This window comes from Sus scrofa, chromosome 13 (assembly GCF_054392235.1).
Source record: "Sus scrofa isolate SSC_HxYL_T2T_F1_AM1 chromosome 13, Sscrofa_HxYL_maternal_Yorkshire_Landrace_v2.0, whole genome shotgun sequence".
In the NCBI taxonomy this organism is placed as follows: Eukaryota; Metazoa; Chordata; class Mammalia; order Artiodactyla; family Suidae; genus Sus; species Sus scrofa.
In genome coordinates, this window is record NC_139395.1 from 90,980,364 (window position 1) to 91,004,639 (window position 24,276).

General features: G+C 47.0%; 1 protein-coding gene across 2 annotated transcripts in view; it reads left to right on the plus strand.

Moving 5' to 3' along the window:
* Positions 1-24,276, plus strand: part of EPHB1 (EPH receptor B1) — a 450,445-nt gene that overhangs the window by 341,207 nt on the left and 84,962 nt on the right. For both annotated transcript variants that reach the window (XM_021069481.2, XM_084987281.1), the window contains exons 6-9: positions 7,903-8,027; positions 16,040-16,202; positions 20,169-20,277; positions 21,122-21,186. In XM_021069481.2, coding sequence (XP_020925140.1) covers positions 7,903-8,027; positions 16,040-16,202; positions 20,169-20,277; positions 21,122-21,186 — 462 coding nt within the window. The remainder of the gene's footprint in view (positions 1-7,902; positions 8,028-16,039; positions 16,203-20,168; positions 20,278-21,121; positions 21,187-24,276) is intronic.

The window sequence follows — 24,276 nt, forward strand, 5'->3', positions numbered from 1 at the left end:
CTCCCTTTATGTCTGTTAATATTTGTTGTGTGTATCTGGGTGCTCCTGTATTTGGGGCATATATGTTGACGATAGTAACATCCTCTCCTTGGATGGATCCCTTAATCATTAAATAGTGTCCTTCTTTGTCTTTCTTTATGTCTTTTGTTTTAAAGTCTATTTTGTCTGATATGAGCGTTGCAACTCCTGCTTTTCTGTCATGTCTATTGGCATGAAATACTTTTCCCCAGCCTTTCACTTTCAATCTATATGTATCTTTTGTCCTAAGGTGAGTTTCTTGTAGGCAGCATATTGAAGGTTTTTGCCTTTTTATCCACTCAGCCACTCTGTGTCTTTTGATTGGGGCATTCAGTCCATTGACATTTAAGGTGATAATTGATAGATGATTATTTATTGCCATTTGATCCTCGTGTTCCAGTTGATTCTATGGTTCTCCATTCTTTTTTTTTTTTTTTTTTTTTTTTTTTTGGTTGGATGGTCTCCTGTTATTATCTGCTTGAGTGTATTTTTTTTTTCATTTTTTGCAAATGCAATATTTGGTTTTGGCTTGTGGTTGCCCTGTTTTTTAAGTATGCTAACCCCTTCCCATAATTGTGTGTTTTAGCCTGATGGTCCTGTAAGTTCAAACACTTCATTATTATATTAAAATTAAGAAGAGAGACATACATGCAAACAAAAAGGATTATTTACCTCCTAACATCCCTTGCCCACATTTTATGGTTTTGATGACTCTTTTATTTTTTTCTTTTTAATTTTATTTTGTTTGAAGCATGTTCATGATTAAATCTGTATGCTGGCTTATTTGAGTGACTGCTCTCTGATTACGGTTTCCTCAATCCTAGTTCTTCCTCTTCTTCTTCTTCTTTTTTTTTTTTTTTTTCTTTTCTTTTTTCTTCCCTTTCCTTCCTTTCTTTTTGGTTTAGAGAAGCCCTTTCAAAATTTCCTTTAACCTGGGTTTTGTGTTGCTGTATTCTTTAAGTTTTTGTTTGTTGGGAAAAATTTTTATTTCCCCTTCTATTTTAAATGATATTCTTGCTGGATAAAGTATTCTAGGTTGCATATTTTTTCCTTTGAGCACTTTAAATATCTCTTGCCATTCCCTCCTGGCCTGTAGTGTTTCTGTAGAGAAATCAGCTGATATTCTTATGGGGGTTCCCTTGTAGGTAACATTCTGTTTTTCTCTTGCTGCCTTTAGGATCCTCTCTTTATCACTAACTTTTGCCATTTTTATTATGATGTGTCTTGGTGTGGGTCTGTTTGGGTTCAGTTTGTTTGGGGCCCTCTGTGCTTCTTGTATCTTGAATCCAGTATCCTTTAGATTTGGGAAGTTTCCAGCGATAATTTCTTCAAATATATTTTCCATTCCCTTATCTTTTTCTACTCCTTCTGGAATTCCTATTATGCGTAGATTGGCCCGTTTTATATTATCCCATAGGTCTCTTATATTGCTTTCCAGTTTTTTGATTCGGTTTTCTGTCTGTTGACCAGATTGAGTGATTTCCATTATTCTATCTTCCATATCACTGATTCGTTCTTCTGCATTATTCATTCTGGTTTTTACTGCCCCTAGTTCAGTTTGCATCTCTGCAAATGAATGTTCTAGTTTTTCTTGGCTCCTCCTTATATTTTCTAGCTCCTTTCTGAGGGTATCTGCATTGCTGTTCATATCTTCTCTTAATTCCTTCAGTATTTTCACTATTTCTCTTTTGAACTCCAGGTCTGTCAGACTGCAGAGATCAGTTTCATTGTTGACTGTTTTAGGTGAGTTCTCCTGTTGGTTTGACTGGGGGTGGTTTCTCAGCTTCTTCATCTTGCTTGTTGTCTTCTTTCTCCTGAGGGAGTTGTACTCTCCGTTATCGGGTAGTGTTTGCCTTGTCACTGCCCTGGAATATTTCCTGAGGGCTGTCGTTGTTGGTCAATCTTTTTTTGAGGCAGTGTGGCTTTTCTGGAGTGTTGATGGGACTAACAGTGTTTCTTTGAAGCAAAGGAGGACTTCCTGAGGGCAGACAGGACTGGGAGGTCCACCCCACGATGGTAGCAGATTTCACTTGGTTCTCAGCACCCCCTGGGGTCTTGGGCGGGTAGCAGGGCCCTTGGAGACTCAAGAGGTTCCTCCCCAGGGCAGCCCGACTCAGAAAGACCGTCTGAGATCTTTTCCCGATTCCTCCAGGCTTGTTGCAGCTTTTCTGGGCTGCAGGGGGTCCTGCCTGGAGCTGGCAGTCCTATGCAGCTGGTCCACTAGGTCTCAGCACCCCTTGGGGTCTTGGGCGGGTAGCAGGGCCCTTGGAGACTCAAGAGGCTCCTCCCCAGGACAGCCCGACTCAGAAAGACCGTCTGAGATCTTTTCCCAAGTCGGCCAGGCTTGTTGCAGCTTTTCTGGGCTGCAGGGGGTCCTGCCTGGAGCTGGCAGTCCTATGCAGCTGGTCCACTAGGTCTCAGCACCCCTTGGGGTCTTGGGCGGGTAGCAGGGCCCTTGGAGACTCAAGAGGCTCCTCCCCAGGGCAGCCCGATTCAGAAAGACCGTTTGAGATCTTTTCCCGATTCGGCCAGGCTTGTTGCAGCTTTTCTGGGCTGCAGGGGGTCCTGCCTGGAGCTGGCAGTCCTATGCAGCTGGTCCACTAGGTCTCAGCACCCCCTGGGGTCTTGGGCTCCATTCCTCCTTAATCTACTTTAGTTTTGCTGGAAGAAGTTGATGTTTGAGTGGATACCTGAGCTCTTTTTTTATTTTGACTATATATATATATATATTTGGGAGAGGGCACACTCATGACATGCAGAAGTTCCCAGGCCAGAGATTCAACCCGCACCACAGCAGCCACCTGAGCTGCTGCAGTGACATCATTGGGTCCTTAACCTGCTGCATCGCAAGAGAACTCCTTTTTTTTTCCTTTTGTTTTGTCTGAGGGTTTCATAGCATGGAAGACACTGGATTTAGAAGTGGCATTTGTCATTGGAGGAGGAAAAAGAAAAGCAAATTTGTCACTGTAGGTTAGGTGATTGCCGACGGCAGAGCACCAAACGGCAGCTTCGCTTGATCTTCAGGGAGGAAAAGTAATACTTTCTTGCTCTCCCCCCTGTGCAAAATCCCATCTCAATGAAAATGTAAGACATGTAGAGTGACCTGTATGAGGATGAACAGCCTGCCATGGGGCTTGTGATTAAGGTGTCACTGCCATAAGCCTGAGAAATGTTGTGGTGGTGACTGTCACCCTCTGGCAGCTTCTCCTGGATCCGTGTGCTGAGGATTGGCCGCTGGGAGGTCCTTGCCATCAATATAACAGGAGCCTTCCTCTCGTGGATCCATTGCCTCTGGATCACCTTGTCCTGTGATTACCTCTTTGCCATTTGACCCCAACCTAGACCTTCAGGTGTGGCTGTGACTTTCTTACTTGTCCTTCTGTCCCCTGCGATTAGAGCAGGGGCCTGGCACAGTGGTTGGCAAATATATTGAGTTTTGAATCATGGCTCTCCTAGTTTTAGAGGCAAAGAAAAGAACCAAGCCCATCAAAAGCCACAGGCCGTTGGGATTAATCTTTCCAATTTTTAAAACATAATGCTTCAGCTTTCGAGACAGAAGGATCCTGAAAACCTACACAGCACTGACGTGATTAACAACATGTAAATAGAATCGTGTTTCCACACAGGCCTGAAAGGGCAGTCCTTTCAGTGCGCTGGAGTCTCGGGGGCAGTGGGGAAGCGATGATCAAGGGGGACCATTCTTCCCCATCCTGATGGGCCCAGCAGGATCTCAAACCATCCCAACTGACTCAAGAGCGCTGCATTACCTTCCCTGAAGTGTCTTCATCCTCTCCCGGGGCTCTGCACAGTGCACACAGGTCTCAGGAAAAAAATAAGTCCCCAACCTGCCACCCAGTTACCCATCCAGCCGTACTAAATCCACACTTTTTCTAGTTTCCTTTTAGTGACTCAGCATTGGCAGGCATCCCACATACTCTGTCCTCCTGGAGGCGCTGATGGCCTCCAGATTTCTAGGCGATCAGACTCTGGTTCTCCTTCCACCTCACTGGCCTTTCTTTCTCGGGCCCCTTGGCGGCTTTCCCCTCATTTCCTGAATCTTATATTATATATTCCCTTCTGTGCCTTCTCTTGGTGATCTCGGTCATTTTTGGTGCTTTCAGGATCTATGAAATATGAATTTTAGTATCTCTGAAATACATTCAAAGACTTAAAATTTATATCTCCAGTCTGGACCTCTTCTCCACGCATTTGCCTACTCAGCCTCTACTCTGGGCCATCCAGGACGTCTGAAAAGGAGCAGGTCCGAAGTGGAACACCTGTTCTTTCCTCTTAAACTTCTGGTACCTATGTCTCCCCTGATCTCAGCTGGTGGCAGCCCCACTTTTCCAGCTGTTCAGACCAGAAAACTTGGAGCCAATTGGCACTTTCATTTCATCCCACATCCATTGAGATATTCTAAGTATTTTCAGAATATGACCCCCTTTCCCTCTCGCCACCTCCACTGCTCTGAGCCTGGTATACATTCCCATGATCTTCCAGCCAGATTAGTGCCACAGCATTAGGACAGTTCTTTCAGCTTTCTCACAGCCCCTGCACTCCATTCGTGATACAGCAGAGGGTGATACTGGTAACATGTAACTCACATGAGGTCACGCCCCTCTTGGTGACCATCCCACAGGTCCCCATCTCACTCAGTAGTAGCCAACATCCTCTTGGGTCCTCAAGGGTCCTTTGAGGCCCTCCCATCTGTGGCTTCATCTGTGCACCAGTTCCACTGGCTCTTTGCTATTGCCCTGCAAAGGCCCTGAACCTTTGCTCGGATCTCTGTCTCTCTTATAGGCTCTTCTCCATCCACCTGGCTCCATCCCTGCTGTGCTCCTGCACCTACTTCTCAGGAAAGGCCTAGCTGACCATATGATTTAGAATTGCAACCTCCCCACAGCTGGCCTCTTACATTTTGGTGTTCTGCATCCCTTCTCCTCTGCTCTATTTTTTCCCATTGTAGCTAATATTTTTTAACATACCTTGTAATTCGTTTATTTATTATGTCTAGTCTCTTTTAATCCCTCCATTAGAATTCCTCTATAAAGGCAAGAAATTTTACACTGTTCACTATGGGATCTCTAGAACTTAGAATGATGATTGGCACAGGACAGATACTCAATAAATGTTTATTTAAATAGTTAGTTAATGGATTTGAGCCATGGTAGAACATTGGGAGCAAGAGAAGATGTACTTGATGGTTGAGTCATCATCAAAAATGATTTAAACTTACTAGAATAAGCCAAATTTGATACCATTGAGGTACATAGATCCATGTCAACCCCTGTAGTCAAAACCCAAAGTGAACTCTATTGAAAAAAGATGAGAAAAATGCCATGGGAAAACCTAAGGTTATATTGACTGTGGCTTCAAAATCAAATAGCAGGGGCATGTTCTGGAAGCAACAGCTAATGTTTACATTAATAGTTGTATAGTACATAGATCATGGTAGTTATTAGTTTCACTCTCATCTTTTTTTTTTTTTTTCGTCTTGTCTTTTTAGGGCCACACCTGCGGCATATGAAGGTTCCCAGGCTATGGGCTGAATTGGAGCTATAGCCACTGGCCTGTGCCACAGCAACACCAGATCCAAGCCACATCTGTGACCTACACTCTAGCTCATGGCAACACTGGATTCTTAACCCACTGCATGAGGCCAGAAATCGAACCTGCATCCTCATGGATGCTAGTCAGATTCATTTCCACTGAGCCACAACAGGAACTCCAGTTTCACTCTAATCTTTGTTGTTAAAACAGCAGTGAGAGGATAGGGTTCACCTCTGGGCCTCATGCCTAAAGAACTTTAGATAACATGAGCCTCATTTGGAAAAAAGCCACCTCGGGTAGCAGCACATCATGGGAGAAATGTTCATAGTAGCCAGCCATTCTTTGCAGCGGGAAAAAACTCAGGGGAGACCTAACTAGATTCCTTAGCTATTTGACAAGCCATTCCGTGGAAGAGGGAACAGTCTATGTTACCTCACTTGGCAGAACTGAGATCAGTAGGAAGAAGACATATTTCAGGTATGGATAAGGAAGATGCGAAAATTGGTGAGAGCTAATCAGCTGAGATGCAGCGGTTTCTAGAGTCAGTGATCCTTCCATCCCTGGGGATGCAGCAGGACCAGGAAGAGAATACTTGATGGGGGATTCAGGACTGCATCAGTTCAGGTCCTCCATGAAGCAGATGCCAATGGGATTATATGTGCAAAGGAAATGGACACCAGAGGAGGAGCCACAGCCCAAGTGAAGGTCTGATCCCTCTGAAGGAGAGAGAAAAGGAGTAAGGATGGGATGGGAAGAGTCTTAGACTGCCGTGAGTTATAAGGATGTCTTGGGAAGTCCAATGGGCAAAGTTTGAGCAGAAGTTGCCCATCAGAAGCGTCAGGACTGCCTTTCTGAGTCATTGGCTAGGAGCAGCATGTGGGAAGCGGGCTCTGAGTGGATGCAGTGATGGATCACAGAATGCAGATCTGGGGCCATTCGTCATTTGTGCTCCCCAGAATCGGAGCTCTGAGAGGTGCATTTTCACAGCCATCACAAAGTCTCTAATGAGAACTGAGCAAAGTCCCAAGCAGACACTCTGCTTCTAAGGGCTCATCACAGCACCTCTCACATTGGGCTTTCCTTATGCTCCCCTGGACAATGAGCATCTTCAGAAGAAGTGCTCTGCCTCTTCACCCTGACCCTGGTGGCTCACCTAGTCACGACTCATCTGAGAGTCCACGAACATGGAGAATTCGGGACCCTCTGTGACCTGAGAGCCATGCTCTGTAATTTCAGTTCTTGGAGGGGAATCTGTTAAGTTAAATCCAGGAGAGAAAATGTCACTCAGCCACGGTCCCCAGAGAAAGCCTTGTGAAGTGGAGTTCGTGTGAGCAAACGACCTTCATCACTGCAGAAGTACCAGGGCTAAACGGGAACAGCCCCTGAGCCAGAGCGCAGACGGCAGCCTCATCCATTAACCTGCCTCTTCCCCTAGACAGACAACCCTCATTTATTATTTCCAGACTGTTTTCATTTTACTTACCCTGTGTGAAAAATGTTGAATTGGGAAATAAATAATATTCCTTTTAAACAGAGATTTCAGATGCACTTCACAGATTTTGAAATTATTATTCTGTTTCCAAATGTTTGGTTTGTGTATCATTTCTCCATTTATATTGGGGAGATCTTGATAGCAAGTGCCCTCATTTGGAAAACTCTGACAGAAGTCTAAAAGAACTCTGTCAGTCTGTTTTCTTGTCTTTTTGAAAGATGTCTCCCCTCCTCCTTTTGCAATGCAGCAGCAACTTCCACACAGTCTCAGAAGGAGATGTTTGCCAGAATGTTCCTTTCCACCACTCAGCAATTCTGCCCTGGCCAGCTCCCCTCTCTCACTCTCATCCTTTGCCTCCAGGTTCTCTTCTCTGTGATGGCTCAACCCATTCCTGCAAGGCTGAGGTTCCTTCAACACCATCACCTCAAAAACCATCGCTCCTCTGTCCCACTGCCTGAAGCCTGGACTTGTCGTGCTGGTCCCACCCTCCATGTCTGGCTGCGGCTTCCCCCAGCCACACTGTTTTCTGTGATTCTGCCAACCTCCTCTTGTTTCTGTCAAGCCTTTCTCCTTCCTGCCTGGAAAACACCCTGTCCACTCCAGCCCCTGCCCTCTCACATGTTCACTTGTCCTAAACCATCACCTTTTCTCTCCTTTGGTATCAAAACCCCATTCATTCTGCAAAACCCACAGGATATTCTGTAAGTCCAGTTCAGTTGATGAGAAAGAAAGGGCAGGGCTCCAACCCAAGGATGTTTCTCTCCCTACTTACCGATGAGAGACGGCATTTCTTGTACAGTCAAAGCTCTGTTCATCTGCCCTGTCTCTTCCTCTCTCTGCAGCCCCTTCCACTGTTCCCATAATGCACCAGGTCAGCGCCACCATGAGGAGCATCACCTTGTCATGGCCACAGCCGGAGCAGCCCAATGGCATCATCCTGGACTATGAGATTCGGTACTACGAAAAGGTGAGCCATCCCTGCCTGCAGGCTTGCAAGACTCAGGGCCAATCACTGTTCTGTGGGTGGTGACCAGCTGAGGGCACAAGGAGCCAGGCTGGAGGGGGTCCTGCGGGGTGAGGAGATCTAGTGATGGAGGCCAGAGTCTCCCTGAGAGAACTCCCAAGGTGTGCCCCAGTAAAGGCCTCCAAAGTCCAGGTACGTTCTGTACCAACTCAGGAGAGAACCTTCCAACCCCTCATCCTGCTTTTTGGACAGCTCGCTGGGTTGTCACGGATGGACAGGACCAATCCCATTCTCTTAGTCATGTGCTTGCTCTACTAATGCAGCTGCTACCAACCCCGCAGGTGTCCCCTGAACTTTCTAAAGAATTTGTGGTTTTGTAAACTAGTATTTGTCAAGGTTTTTCATCAGGTACCTCCAATATAAGATTGCTTATTTATAAATCATATGCATGGACCTCTGCAGTGATGTATGTATGGTGGTTTAAAATGTTTAAATGGAAATGCAAAAGGATGAGATCAAAATGAATAGGAATAGAGATTTATACATTATCTTCCTTGGCTGCTGTTTTGCAGCTGCTTCTGGGGGCTACTGCAGGCCATGTTCTTCCAGAAAAAAGGGAAATGGTGCCCTGTGGAGCTGACCCCTGGCTGTGGGGAAAGCAGGGCCTTCCTTCCACCATGGTGAACTGTAGCAGTTGCACAACCCCAGGAAAATACGGTGCTTTCTATACTGACCCAATACAATATTTGTGCAAACACCAGATCTATTGATTTATTTGTTCAGCAAGTATTTCTTAAATGCCTGCTATTTGGCAGGTATTATTCTAGGATATATTAGTGATCAAAATAAGGATTCCTGTCCTCCAAAAGCTTACTTTCCAATAGAAGGAGATAGGCAATGAAGAATGAACATAACAAATAAGGCTATCCTATTGTATGTTAGAAAATGAAGAGTGTAGGGAGTTCCTATCATGGCACGGTGGAAATGAATCCAACTAGGAACCATGAGGTTGTGGGTTCGATCGTTGGCCTGGCTCAGTGGGTTAAGGATCCCGTGTTGCTGCGAGCTGTGGTGTAGGTCACAGACGCGGCTTGCATCTCACGTTGCTGTGGCTCTGGTGTAGGCCGGCAGCTACAGCTCCGATTGGACCCCTAGCCTGGGAACCTCTGTATGCCATGAGTATGGCCCTAGAAAAGACAAAAAAAGAAAAGAAAATGAAGAGTGTAAAGGAAGAAAGGAGATCAAGGTAAATGGGATCAAGAGGATCAGGTTTGGGAGAAGAGTGAGCTGCAGGAATAATTAGAATCGTAAGGTGAGGCTCTTGGAGAAGGTAAGTTCTAAGTAAAGCCCTAAAGGAGGTAAGGGTCTTGCAAAGCCCGTATCTGGGGAATAGAGAGCCTGTGCAATGGCCTGGAGGCAGGATCAGGACTGTGGGTTCAAGGAGCAGGAAGGAGACCAGCATGACTGGACTCATACAAGCCATGGGAAAATAGTAGACAGGGGAGAGGTAATCAGAGGAGGCACTCATGCTAGGCCTAAGAACTTGAGCTTTTCTGCTGAGTGAGATGGGAATCCATAGCAGGGTTTGGAGCAGAGCAGGAACAAAATCTGACTCACATTTTTAAAAGGATCATTTGGGCTTTTCCATTGAAAATCAACCTGCTAGATTATAATCATCCAAGACAAGGACAAGGGTGGCTTGAATCAGAGTGGAAGCAGAGGGCTGGTGTCACATAGTTGATTTCTATATATATAAACTCAAGACAAAACCAATAGGATTTCTGACATATTAGATTTTGGATGTAGGAGGGTTTGGGCCTGAGTCACTGGAAATTTGGACCTACCCCTGACTAAGAAGAGGATTAGTATGGGCAGAGCATGTCTGGGGTGAGGGAAGGGGCCACAGTTCAGCCCCATGTCTGAGATGGTTTATCACCCCCATGTCTGAAATGGGGATGCAGAGGAGGCAGCCAGATGTACACGCCTGGAGTTCCAGGGAGAGGACCATGCCAGAGATGACCATTTGAAAGTTGTCTGTGTGTCCTTGGTGTGAAAGCCCCGAGCCTGGGTGGGATCATCCAGTGGGTTAGTGGAAATAAGAACAAGCTCAAGGATGGAGACCTGCAGCCTCCAACACGGAGGAAGTGTTAAACAGTGAAATAACGACTCCTCTGGGATGCAGGAGCCTCTGTAACTGATGGCCACATGGCCGTGGGCCCATTACTGAGTCACTCTGGGTCAGTTTTCACATTTGTAAAATGGTACCCGTTGACCTCCCTGAAAGTGGGAAGCCAGATGGAACACCAATCTAGCCTGCAAGGAGGCGTGCCCTTTCGCCATTACAGCCGAACTTGCAGTCGAGGTGAAGGTTAGGCCACTTTCTACTCATTTAGAGGATGCTAGGTTTTGTAGACAGTTGATTCTGATAATTGAGGGAATTGGGGGTAATTTACACTGTCTGGATTCATAAGCAACCACTATATCCATCCAGCTTTGAATTAGGGGCCCTTATTTGCTAGATATTTTTTTAAAACAGTTAAAAGGTAAATGTTGGACCAAGCAAAAAGTGTTTGGGACCCATCTGACCCATCGATCACATAGCCTCATTTCATCACCAAAGTTGACCTAGCAGTTCAATAGACTAGCATGTGTGGCTGGTATACAGTGTGATGTCAGAATCACCAGTGATGTCCCACGCAGCCCCCTTCCCCCATGCACATGAACTTTAAGCCTTATAGCTCATATCAGTAAAGTAATAATCATTTCTCCCTAGTGTGCCCATGTTGGGTGCTAGGGGCTTTCTAAACATCATCTTCTTTCCCCCTCACAACCCAGAGTGTTAAATATTGGTATGGCTGTTATGGTTAAAGAAACAGGTACACAGATATGTTAAAAAACAAACAAAACCAACTTGCCCAGGTCACACAGCTAGCAAGGGAGTCTATAGTCTGGGCTCTTTGCCCTGCAGCCTGGGGCTGCTGGGAAGGGGCTGGATGCATAGAAACCACTGGCTCCTCCTTGTCTATAGAGCCAAGGGCAGGCACCCTGGGATGGATCTCATGGTTTCAGTTCTGAGCCCATCATGGAGCTCTTCTCCCTCTGTCCCAGGGTGCCTGCCCTTGGCTCTATAGTCAAGGGCAGTCAGCCCTTCTCAGCCCATCAGTGAGCTCTTGCTTGTGTCCCTGGCTTCTTGTTTCCTAAACCATATCTGACTCCTCTACAGGTTTTCCCTCGTACCTGCAAGCCCCTGGACAAACTGTAATTAACCTCAACTTCTGAGGCCATGAAGGAACTTATTCTCCCATTTTAGGCCCTGTCCCTACATCTCAGTAATTTGCACTAATTATTAACAGACACACATGCAGAGCAGCTCAGGGCCTGAGGAGGCTTTCACAACTCAGTGAAGCATATCATCGTCCCAGAGGATAGAACGCTTCCCTTAGGAACCAAGCCCAAGTGTTGGTTACCATTCAGTACATTATGAGAGGACTCTCCCTCACTTAGAAAGTGCTTGACTGTACAATCCATTATGTTGCCTTGACCATCTCCAGTCTCTCCAAAGAAAAGACATTACCTTGTGAGGGTATTTTGAAATAATAACCACAATGATAATAATTCATCATAGATTGAGTACCTGTTATATGCCAGATATTCACAGATGTATCCATTCTGATCCTCAAAAGAAATAAAAGATACTTCAAAGCCCGCTGTAACCAATGTATGGATGATGGTACTAGCTAAGTCACAGAAAGATTCAATGACTTGCCTTTGACCACACAAGTCACAATGAGGGAAGCACAGAACTAGAACTATAGAGATTTATTTATTTCTATTATATTTCAGTGTATTTCTGAGCTCAGTATAGGACTGGATGCAATTGTATTGATGCTGAGGATCTCAAAGTTAGCTTGCTCCCTGAAGTAAGAGATTATATCTTCATTTTCAATCCAAATGCTTGTAAACAGAATGATTTGCCTACCTGATTCCACAAGGCTGTGGAATCCTGGTCTTTAGAAGATGCAAACACAAATAGAACTTAGCTCAGCAAATGTCCTGGAATCAGTCTAAAGAAACAAAACCCATCATTCCTCCATCCTGTGCCACTTCTTCTAAAGAGTCAGCACCATTCTTTGAAGAGGACCAGGTAGTAAATATTTTAGGCCTGCAGGCCATATAGTTGATCCCAACAATTCAACTCTGCCTTTGTAGCAGGAAAGCAGCCATGGGCAACAGATGTCAATAGATGGGCATGTCTGGGATCCAATAAAATTTTATTTATAAAAACAGGTAGCTGGCCATAGAGTATAGTTTTCCAAGTCCCCAAAACCCTCCCTGGGTCTCCTGACCACATCATCCTCTCAGTTTGTGCTTGGGACTCCTTTCAATTTCAGCGCTGTGAATAGAATCAATGAGGCTTTTGCTTCCTCCAACAGCTCATTAATAGAGAGCTCAGATGCCATCGAGCTGATGACACTCCCAGGGCCTCTCCCATGTTCATCTCCTTCCCCATTTTAATACGTTTCCATTCATCATGCTCTCTTGTTTACTGTCTTGTAGCACTTTTCACTCCCGGCATCAGCGCTTGTAGGCAAACCGAGGCGGGAACATCTACATCTGCTCTCAGCTGTCTCGATGATTAAGCGTTGAGATGTGCACTCGCCCTTCATAATAACTGTCTGAGCTAGAATGGGCTGCTTTAGCCTTGGGAATTTCTACCCTTCAAATTTAGGATCATTTTCTCATAGGAACCCTTTCAGACCTTGGTGCTATCTTGTATCGGATCGATGGGTTCAGATAACTGGTCCGAATAGTGCTTTTTATTCATTCATTTAGCACCGAGGTGTGGGGCATCCAGGCAGGGTGAGCCCTGTGAAGCATGTTGGAGATGGAGAAATGAGATGTCGTCTCTGCCCTCCACAGCCACAGCCTGTCTGTCCTCTGTCTCCCACATGCTTATCAAATCAGTCATAAGCAACCAAGAAAAAAAAAAAAAAAAGAAAACCCCCCCTGTTCTTCATTCTCACTCATTCACCTGAGGTTGATTAATGGTTTTGAGAGGATCAAGGATTTTAATCACTGGACTTCTTGAAGGATGTATGGACTATAAAGTGATTATGGGTTGATGTCTGGTCCTCACAATCCAAATGCCAATACACACCAAAACACATTTTTCAGTAAAAGAGCTACCCAGGTGATGCTTCCCTTATTTCAAGCAGTGAATACTTGCATCTGATTCCAGTAAAACCAGAGAATTCAGGCAGCCACCTGGATTTTGCAGCAATGGGATTTTGACCCAATTCCCAAGGTAGACTATGATTTTCATGGTTTTAGGCTTCCGGTGTGTCAAGATGGTGATGACAGAAGTTTTAGACGACAGCTGTTCTAGAGTGGGCCACCTTCTTCTTTCTGCTGAATCTTGACTGGTGGTAAAGGGGAGGGGGAATCCACCTTCTTTTTGAATAGATCAAATGATGGATGGCTAATCCCTCACAGAGGCCAATGGCTATCGCCCCATTTATTTTATTTTTATTTTTATTTTTATTTTTATTTTTTGGTCTTTTGTCTTTTGAAGGCAGCACTTGCGGCATATGGAGGTTCCCAGGCTAGGGGTCTAATTGGAGCTGTAGCTGCCAGCCTACGCCAAAGCCACAGCAATGCCAGATCCAAGCCGCGTCTGTGACCTACACCACAGCTCATGGAAACACTGGATCCTTAACCCACTGAGCGAGGCCAGGGATCAAACCCGCAACCTCATGGTTCCTAGTCTTGGATTCGTTTCCTCTGCGCCATGACGGGAACTCTGGCTATTGCCCCATTTAGGGTTAGCATGGACCTCTTTGTAACTTTCAGCTCTTTGATCTGGCCTATAAACTGCAGTTCCTTCCAACTGCTTCCAGGTCATTGATGGCTACCCTCTATGCTACTTACACTTCAGAGATGCCCACTTACTTACTTATAGGCTCTTAAACTCCTTTAAGCCTTACCTTTGCAGGTTTTATTCTGTTCTCAGGGGTGATTCTATTTCATTCTCACTCTCCTCGCTCATCCGTGGGGCGAATTTCTTTCATCTTTTATGACTCACTCATGTCATCCTTTTTCTGAGCCCCTCCCAAACACCTTCTCAGTCTGGGCTCGGGGACCCTCTGCTGCTCCCCATGACCCCCTGAGCTGCCCTCTGCCAAGCCAATCTGTCAGCACTGCTGTCATCCTGTTTATTTTCAGCCCCCTGCCACAAGATGTTGGGTACCCAAGGGCAAGGACCATTCCCTGGTACCTGCAGCCCGTGTATAGTGCCAGGCCAAATGAATGAATGCTCACACATCACATCGTCTCTGCCTTTGCAAGGGAGCTTTTACATATTTTAGGACACTGGTAATTTCTTATCACTGTACTTTGTTCTTTTGTCCTGGTTTGACTCCCCATGTTTCTTCTGTCCCTTGACTAAGGATGTGGCTTGTAGACCTCTTGTCATCAGCTCTCTGCTCATTAGTCATCAGGCCTCTTAGACTGTTGTAGCTAAACTGGTCACAGTGACCTAGGCCTGCACATGGGACCTGGGGCTTCCTCTTGGTGACCCAAGATCTTTATTTTCACTACTATCACCAGTTTTCTCTAAGATTCCTAGCGCAAACAGGGGCAGAACCAGACTCTAAACTTGTGTGCCTGCACACCGGGGGATAAGCTACCCTCTCCACAGTGCTCACGTGGAAATGACTAGAGACTGGGATGCTGTATGTGGAGGTGCTGAGGGCAAGGTGAAGAATGGAGGGCAGTAGTGAAGGCAGTCCCTGGGCTGGAATGGTAAGGGATGCTTCCTTAGAAAAGGATGCTTAAGAAACACAGAGAATGTAGAGGAGCCCTGGAGAGAAGTGTTTCAGACTGGAAAACAGCCTGAGCAAGGTCTGGTGGCCAGGGCTGCGGTACCTGGAGGGGCAGCAAGGTGGCAAGTTAGGGGGATATGAGAGACTGGAATTGACTTTGTTATGAAAGGCCAATGAGGTGAGATTCAGGAGCTTTGTCTTTCTATGACAATACTTTTAGGGAATCAGAGATCTTTGTTCACAAAAGAAGTTTGGATTTGGTAGGGAGGAAGTGGCAGAAAAAAAAGATGAGAGGCTACAAAAGTCCAGGCGCAAACCATATATTACACAAGATCAGCAGCGAAGAGTGGAAAGCAAGGACACCTTAAGGGCACTCATGATGGTGGGAGAGTCGGAGGAAAGGGAGACACAAGCAAGGTCTGTGCCCACTAGAGGACCTATGTGTGCACGAAGCGGGGACTGTTGAGGGCAGGGCAGAAGATACTGGAGATAGTGACACACAGGAGGACGGGGCTGGCCCACTGAGCAGTGGGAGGGTTGGGGACACAGGCTCTGGTCTCCAGGGAGAAGGGGCATGCCCTCCTTAGATGCTGGTGGAGAGGAACTTGGACGATGGGGGCACAGACAGACACACACCAAGGTGAAGGCAGAAACAGTGTGGGAGGTAGTTCTGAATGGCTTCAAGCTCTTCAGCGGACTGGATACAGTCATTTGTCTAAGGACTTGAGGTCCCTTAAGGAGAGATCTAGAACAGCCATTGTGAGGAATGACAGGAAGATCTTGAGTGAGGCGAGGCAAGACAAGACCAGGGCTCAGCAGAAGCAAGAAAAAGAGAGGCAGGCCGGCTGTGAATGTGGTCCCCTTTGTTTATGCTGAGGTCAGAGATGAGAGGGGTTCTGCAAAGCTGGATGTGCTTTTTTTTTCTGGCTTTGAAGCCCAGAGGGGCAAGGAGTAGAAAATGTCCATGCACCCCCTTGCCAGGCCCTGGAGCTCCCTCAGTCCCCTCTCTGAAGAGCGTCATCACCCGGTGGCCCAGAGCTGGTTTGTCATTCCTTAGGTCTAGGCTAACATGTCTTCATTCCCAGGATGTCCTAGGGCTCTGGACAGCTTTTAGCAGATCTGCAGGATGGAGAACTTAGGGGGCCCTTGTGCTCAGGAGCATGCTGCTGACCCCTTCACCTTGCTATTTTGCAGGAACACAACGAGTTCAACTCCTCCATGGCCAGGAGCCAGACCAACACCGCACGGATTGATGGCCTGCGGCCCGGCATGGTGTACGTGGTCCAGGTGCGCGCCCGCACCGTGGCCGGCTACGGCAAGTTCAGTGGCAAAATGTGCTTCCAGACTCTGACGGACGGTAAGGGGCAGGCTGGGGACCTGGTGCAGGGCAGGCAATTGGGGGAGGAGAGAAATACCCCAGGGGGCTGTGGTCGCAGCCAGAATGCCAACCGCTAACTGGATTCCCCTGGAATTCCCTCGGGAGGGTTTGCGCCCAGTGGGACACTGTAGACCCCATTCACTAGGCAGTTGCCTTGGAAGCATCTCTATAGTGCGAATGCGCAGAGAGATCCCCACATGGCCGCCTGCGTTTGCAGAACAGTGAGACCTCCACAGAAACCAAGGCCATCGGTTCACCCTCACTCCCACATCACTCCTCTGTTCCCCCAGCTGAGAACCAAGCACATAGGCTCTTTGCATGAGCCAAGGGCTTCAGGGAGACAATGGAGACACCCAGTTTGAGGAGTGGCTGCAGCAGGCTTCTCAGAATATTTGAAGCAGCTTCATATGTGACCTCTAGTGAGTCCTCCTGAGGTGTCTCCAGATAGAACCACAGCCATTGTTCTCCAGCTTATCCCCAAAGTCATACAATCTGTCAAAAATACTTCCATCTCTGGGCTTTATTAAGTCCCTCCCATCCCCCTGCTCTGAGACCACCCCCCTCGATTGTTATGAAAATCTTATTTCCCTTTAAACTCAGCATGATGTATGGGTGTCTGTCTCTACATTAGCCACTTAACACAGTGAATGGATTCCCCTATCTATCTATCTATCTATCTATCTATCTATCTATCTATCTATCTATCTAATCTCTATCTACCTACCTATATTTATTTGTTCATTGACGAGCTGTTTCCTGACAGGTTCTCAAATGTCATTCTATTCTCCGCTTCCCAAATTGAAAGCCTTTCACTTTTCCTTTAGTACTTAAATTACATAGAAAACACTCTGCCCTTACATAATGTTTTATTTTAGGCCAGTGCTCTCTGCGGAGGTACTTGATGAGGCTCGAGGTTTTGTATTGACTCATATTTTATTTTTAAACAATTTGAACCATCATCGGTAAGATTTAAAAATCTTATGAATTCATATAAAAATTATAATATCCATTTTCTCCTGAAAACATGTCTGAGAAGCCAGTTCTGGTGGGTATTCTAGTGTGAAAACTCTGCCCTAAGCTGGGGGCTTGCCACCCTGGGCAGAGCTCACCACTTCCCAGTGACCTATGCCTGGATGCTTTGATGTGAGCGGTCTGGCCTCTCTGTAGGATTAGAGTTTGCAGCCGGTTCTGCTTTTATTTTAGGTGAGTTTGGGCTTATGTTTTGAGGATGGTGAGCTAGGGTAGAAAGGTGACCAGTTTATCCAAATTAATAACACTGCTGGTGTGAAAAGAACACAGGCTATATTCTGCTCCTGAAGGACTCTGCTCCCTTCTTTGCACCTCGCTTACCAATCTAGATTTATGGGCATTTTGGCATCAGGAGGTACACAGGATTAAAAGCTCCAAACTTACAATGCTCTGAGCGCTGGTCTCTTGGCAATTCCGCTAGACAAATCAAGAAGTAACAGATTTCTCCCAAGAAGGCGATTCCTTTTACATTTGGCAGTTAAGTTTTGTAAACCCAAGAGGGGCTGGATGGAAGAGAGTTCTGGTAAGTGGCCAAATTCCAGAGTATTTGTCTTAATGAGTGAGGTTCACACATCAGTAGTAATTATATTCACTGAGGCTTTAGGCCTTCCTGCGGCACAAAGGTGAGTCTGAAGGTTGGTTAACGATTGGGTCATTGGGCCATAGAGGACCCGTGGGATCCTGTCCAGGGTCAGTGACCATGCTTTGGGCAGGTGACCTCTACATGGGGCAGAGCTGCTGTGGTCCCAGGCCGCTTGGAGCTGCCACCTGCTAACCTTTGACTTGGCTGCCTCACTTTTTTACCCTGTTCCTACAGCAGAATATCTACATGTTTACCAAGCACTCTGGGTGATTACGAGCCCTGGTGTTTGAGAACCATCCTTCAACTCTGCGGGTGGAGAAGCAGATTTCTAAACTCAAGGATGTTGATTCTCAGACCCTCTGACTCTCTAGAAATCAGTTTGACAGGCTGAAGGTCACATGGCTTAGGAAGTTTTTAATTCATATGAACTCTCTTCCCTATGGTTCCTTGCATTGTTTTTCCCAATTAAATTTTTTTTAAAAAACACGCATGTTACAAAAAGCACTCCAGTGGAGGGAAACTAAAATTCTACCTTCAGTCTTTAAAATTGATTTCTTCAGAGTGGGAAGCTTCGAGAACAACATCCTTGTCTTTTGAAGTCTTATCCCCCACCCACTGAGCTGAGGGATGGGTCCCAAACACTGGGGTGCCTGGCAAACACACAGATATCCTGCTGTTCACTCTGAGATTCTGATTCTGATTCAGAGGAGGGGCCCAGGTCAGGTCTAACAATCGGGCTCGAGTGATTCTGAAGCAGGGCACGGGGAGCTTCACTTCAAGAGGAGTTATCATTAAGATGGCCAGATAAAATACAAGATGGCCGGTTAAATGTCAGTCTCTTTTTTTGTTTTGGCTACAGCCAGGGCACGTGGAAGTTTATGGCCAGGGATCCTACCTACACCCCAGCAGTGACTCAAGCCACTGCAGTGGCAATAGCTGATCCTTAACCCACTAATTCATAAGGGAGCTCCAGTGATATCTTGGATAAACAACACGTCATGTTTTAGCCTCATTGTCTCCTGTGCAATATTTGCACCATACTCAGATTAAAATATTATTTGTTTCTCTGGAATTCACATTTAACTGGCCATCCTGTATTTTTATTTGCTATACCCAGCGACCCTACTTAGAACACAACATACAAAGCTTGACTTCCGTCTGCCTCAGTCTTGAATATTTGATAATGGCTCCTTGACATCAAATGAGAGAATCACCACAGTGATAGCTCTCTGGGCCAAATGGCTTATATGGATTTAGGAAAAAAGAATTTGTATTCGGAGCACCAAATATGGTAGGTCAGACACTGGGAAATATGTCTTACAAGATTTGACTAAAAAGTGTTTATTTTAGCAGATAAGGAGTCTGAGAGTCAGAGGGACTAAATGCTTTGTCCAAACTCACCAAGCTCCCCTGTCGTAGAGCCAGGGTTTGGGTGAGTGCCATTGGCCTGTGGGCACCCCCTTCCCTCATCATACAGCCTGGGGCTAACACTGGCAGAAGCCTGGACCCCATCCTTCTTGAATGTGAGTTTGAGGTTGCTGGGTCATTTCTCAGCCTTTCTTTATCCTCTGCAGCACTGGGCGTGGTGCTGGCTGGCAGCAGATGCTCTTCAATATCTGCTCAGTGCATCTGTTGACTGTGCGGCACCTCAGCAGCTCTGTGTTTGAGAAGATGCTTCAGCAGTGGTTTCCATTCCCCTTCTTAGACACGTCCTTAGCGTGGCTGACAGACCTTTGAGAGACCTTGCGAATGAGGGCATGTAGACCAGAGTCACCTCTGCTCTGGGACCAATGTCACGAGCTCTCAGTTCTGAGATCCTCTCTGTCACTGCTATTTTGCTTTTATTGTTGTCATTGTCATTTGGTTTTGGTTATTTTAAAAAATTGTTTATTATAGTTGATTCGCAATGTTCTGTCAATTACTGCTGCATAGCAAAGTGACCTAGTTTTATATGTGTGTATATATATACGTATATATATACATGTATATATATACGTATATATATACATGTATATATATACGTATATATATACATGTATATATATATTCTTTTCTCATATTATCTTCTATCAAGTTCTAGCACATGATTAGACATAGTTCCCTGTGCTATACAGCAGGACCTCATTGCTTATCCATTCTAAATGTAATAGTTTGCAACTACTGGTTTGGGCTATTTTTATTTGGGATTTAGTTTGGGTCAGGCTTACATCTCTGCAGCATAGAGTCTCCCTCTCCCTCTCCCTCTCTAATCTCTCCATCTGATATCTTTGGTGTCATCCCTGAGAATCAGCACAGGGAATACAGGAAGGTTCTCATGCCTCTTTCTCACCTAGAGGACTACAAGTCTGAGCTGCGGGAGCAGTTGCCCCTGATTGCTGGCTCGGCTGCAGCCGGGGTCGTGTTCGTCGTGTCCTTGGTGGCCATCTCCATCGTTTGCAGCAGGTAGGCCATCTGCACCACCCCTTCCTGCAGGAAGCCCCACCCGTGGACCCCTCCCAGGTCCTTCAGACTGGACAGGGCTGGCCATTTGGGGACAAAGTCACCACAGTCATCACGCCATCTCCATCCACAGGCAGCCTCAAATTCTCCAAATCATTTATTTTTCTCTGTGCCCCAGATAAAATCCTCTCTAAGAGCTGGGCAAAGCTCTGAGCATTCTTCCTGAAATGCTCATTTTAGCCAAGATGTTTAGCCCCCCTCCACGGGATGGTTTTTTTGGAGTGATAGTGACAAAATTGCATTTGATCCACTAGAACATCATGCCCTGTGCAGCAGCCCATCCACTCGCTAGGGATCCAGGGCGCTTGGCACAGGGCACAAGGCAGGTGGGCGGGAGGGGAGCTGAGGAGGAAAGAGAAACACTGAGTCCTGCAGGAGAGCAGGCCCTGAAGGCCTTGTGAATTTTTAATACTGTTGCTGCTGCCTTGGGTGCTTAGCCCAGTTTCTGCTGTGCACAGCCCTGTAGCTGCCCGCCCCCGCCTCCCCTCCAGAAGTCCCGCAGTGCGGCCCAGAGTGTTAATAGGCATCCTCCAGAGCCTCTGCACCATGCTCTGATGGAGACCCATAGCCCTGCCTGGCCTCTGAAAGACCTTGATCTGAATGCTGCCCGGAGTGGTGGTCAAGCCAGACATGACAGGAGCTCCACTTAAAGTGAGAGCTGCAATTCCCAGTTCCAGGAGATGCCCAGGGGAGCCCCTGTCAGGACAGGAGGCCTGGGTGGAGGTCCAGGAGCAAAGAGATGGGGGAGCACCCTGGCTAAGAGACCGTCTCTCCCTTGTATCCACAGGAAACGGGCTTACAGCAAAGAGGCTGTGTACAGCGATAAACTCCAGCATTACAGCACAGGCCGAGGTGAGTAGATGCAGACGCCCACTGCCCAAGCCCTGGAGAACCACGCGAGTGCTCGGGGTCCTCCTTATAGCCAGACTGGCAGGTCCCAACCACAAGCCCCCTCCCAGCCCCCAGAACCCAGCCCCTCAGTCCCCAGGGGCCAAAGCCATCTGTGCCCGCCCATCATCGGCACTCATTGGATGCCTGGCAGGTAGATGATCTTCTGCATTGATAAGCCCGTAGAGGACATGTCATGCAAGGAGAAGATTGAGTTTAGCAAGTCAATGAATCCTGAAATCAGACTCAGTGGGAAAAGATGGAGGGTTCTCTATTAACATCTTCTGCCTTATCTTATCCTATGGAGCAGCTGGGGGATGTGTTAACCAAATTCACAGATAAGCCAGAGAACATGAATGTAGGGAATTAAAAAGATAGCAGAGCCCAAGAGGCCCAAGTGTTGGGTTTGCTCCCAAGTGTTTTCTTTTAAGCAGTGCCTTTAAAAGTTTTTCTCTCTTGTTATCTATTCTCTTTTTCTCCAAAACCCATATGTAATAGTTCCATAACTAAAATGTCCCCTCGCCAATGTACAGTCCTGTGTCAGAGCTATTCTTCAATCTATGTAATTACAACGTTGCAGGATCCGAAAGGGTCCCAGGTGGTCAGTCAGGCCACCTACCTCCAGAAAGCAGAATGCTTGGATCCTTACAGCAGACGTGTCCTGTTTCTATGTAGGTCCTTTTGAATTTCACAGATGCCCTCAAAAACCTTCCCCAACACTGTATGCTGTGCCCTCTCTGCCCCAGGCTTCTTCCATGAGCCACATCCCAGCTTAGCCCTGCTGTGGCTGTGCCAGCCCCATCTTCCTGTTCCCTGGGTGGGTGAGCAGGAAAAGCAGGCTGAGCCCACACACACCTTAAGCAGGCCTTCACTGGATGGGCGGTTCTGGGAGCAGAAATGGGCTCCAAGGCAAAAGTTCTCATCCAAGGTTCCCCAAAGCAAGAGAGCGATGCCAGGATGCTCACTCAGTAACCTGTCCTGTTCTCACATGGCCAAGGCCAGTGCTGGCTGAGGCTGCACAATGGCCACCCTGTAAATCAGTCTTTGTTGCTCAGGATCTATCAATTCAAGATGAAGAACCTGCCAAGGGTTTGTAGAGTCCCAAGCCCCTGGCAGCTGGGCTCTAAGCTGTTCTGAAGTCATTGCTGGGAAGGAGCTGTGGGTGGAGACTCACTCAAGGGGGTCCAGGCAGCCCCTCTACCCAGCAGTAGCCAAATGGGGAGTGTTGAGAGAGCAGCCCTCTTGTAAGGCTACAGACCCAGCTCTTGCAATACGTAAGAGTCCCATTTCCCCTGCTTTCTTTTTGCCGGAGGAGGGGTGGTGTCACCTGGGCTCCCATTTGAACATCACTGTTTTTAGAGGGGAAATCTTAATATGTTCTCTCTCCTTTCCTGTGTCCTGACTCTATGCCTCACTGCAAAATTTACAGGTGCTTTCACTTTTATCAACCTGTGCGTTTGCTCTTCCAGCCAGGGCCTTGGCTTCCTGAGCTGGAAGACAGAGACTCCAATCTTCATATGATTCTTAAATTAAGGTGCCCCCTCTAGGGTGCATCAGAATTACCTGGAGGGCTTTCCTCTACTTCCCTGCTTCCCTGCCTCTACCTCTCAGGATTCTGCTCTGGGCCTGCTCCTGCCCATGATGAGAGCCACCATAGGTCTATTTTGGATTTGGCATCCTCTGAACTCTTTGAATGAAACATTTAAAGATGGCCCAGCCTGAAAGCAGAAGACTGTATGTTGGGTTCAAAAGGAGGAATTTGGCATTCCTGTTGTGGTTCAGCGGGTTAAGAACCCAACACAGTGTCCATGAGGATGCAGGTTCAATCCCTGACTTTGTTCAGTGGGCTAAGGATCTGGTGTAGATAGCAGATGCAGCTCGGATCCAGCATTGCTGTGGCTGTAGCATAGGCTGGCAGCTGCAGCTCTGATTCAGCCTGTAGGCTGGGAACTTCCAAATGCCAAAGGTGTGGCCATAAAAAAAAAGGACTGCAATTTTGAAGACTAGAAATGTAGAGGTGCCCAAAGGTGAGGACAGGATGCCCTAGGAGGAAGCTTCCTTTTTTAAAGGCAGGCAAGCTAAGCATCGTGACCACCCCTTAGTCTGGGTACATAGAGAACCTAAGCATCAGGTAGGAGTGCAAATGGCTGCTTTTTTGGCCACTTCAACCTGAGATCTGACCATTCTCCTGCTCTGGAGGTGCTGGCTTTGCTGGGCCACCACATGGCACCCACATGCACAGAGGTTTGCTCACAAGGTGCTCACAGCTTTCTTATGGGGGACTCTGTCACCGCTAAGGCCAATAGAAGGAGGTTTTCCCTGGTTCTCAGGGTCCACAGAACACCTACCACCCAGTCTGCAGTAGCAGTGGCCTTGCTGCAACCAGAGAGGATGGCTGAGGACCCAGTGTTGACAGGCTGTGCCATCTCCATCCCAGGGACTCTGGGCTGCAGGGTTCTTCAGGGACCAGAGTGGACTCCCTCAACAGCCTTAGAAGTCTGCCTTCTTTTTAAAATCACCTCTCCTTTTATAAATGCGCTTTCTTTCTATTCATAACCGTTTTCTTTTCATCCATTTCCTGAAACCTGGCTCCTCTTTGCACTCAGGTTCTCTAAACCCACAGCCTCCCTCATCGGATTGCATTAGTGCATTTTCTCCCGTGGACATCCGTCACTCTGAGTAAAGCTATTACTGCTGGAGAATCACAGTCAAGGGGCCATGGAGCTGGGGGAGGACTCGGCACACGTATAGCAGAAGAGGAAACTCAAGGGTCTCTTGGAGGACCGACCTGGCCTGAGACAGGGAGGGTAGGAGTGGTTAGTTAGGGAAAGCCTCCTCTGTGCCCTGCATTGGGAACTTTATTCTGGCCGCTCATCTGACCGTCTCCGAGCCTGAGAACCACTCTAGGTGGAAGGCACTTATCTAAGAGGTGAGATGATGTTGCCATGTCCTGACAGCTCATGGGTGGCGGAAGTAGACTGCACTCCCTCTCAACCTGACTGCTGAACCTGGGATCTTTCCCTATCACAGAGGCTTAAGGTGCCTGGAGGTTAG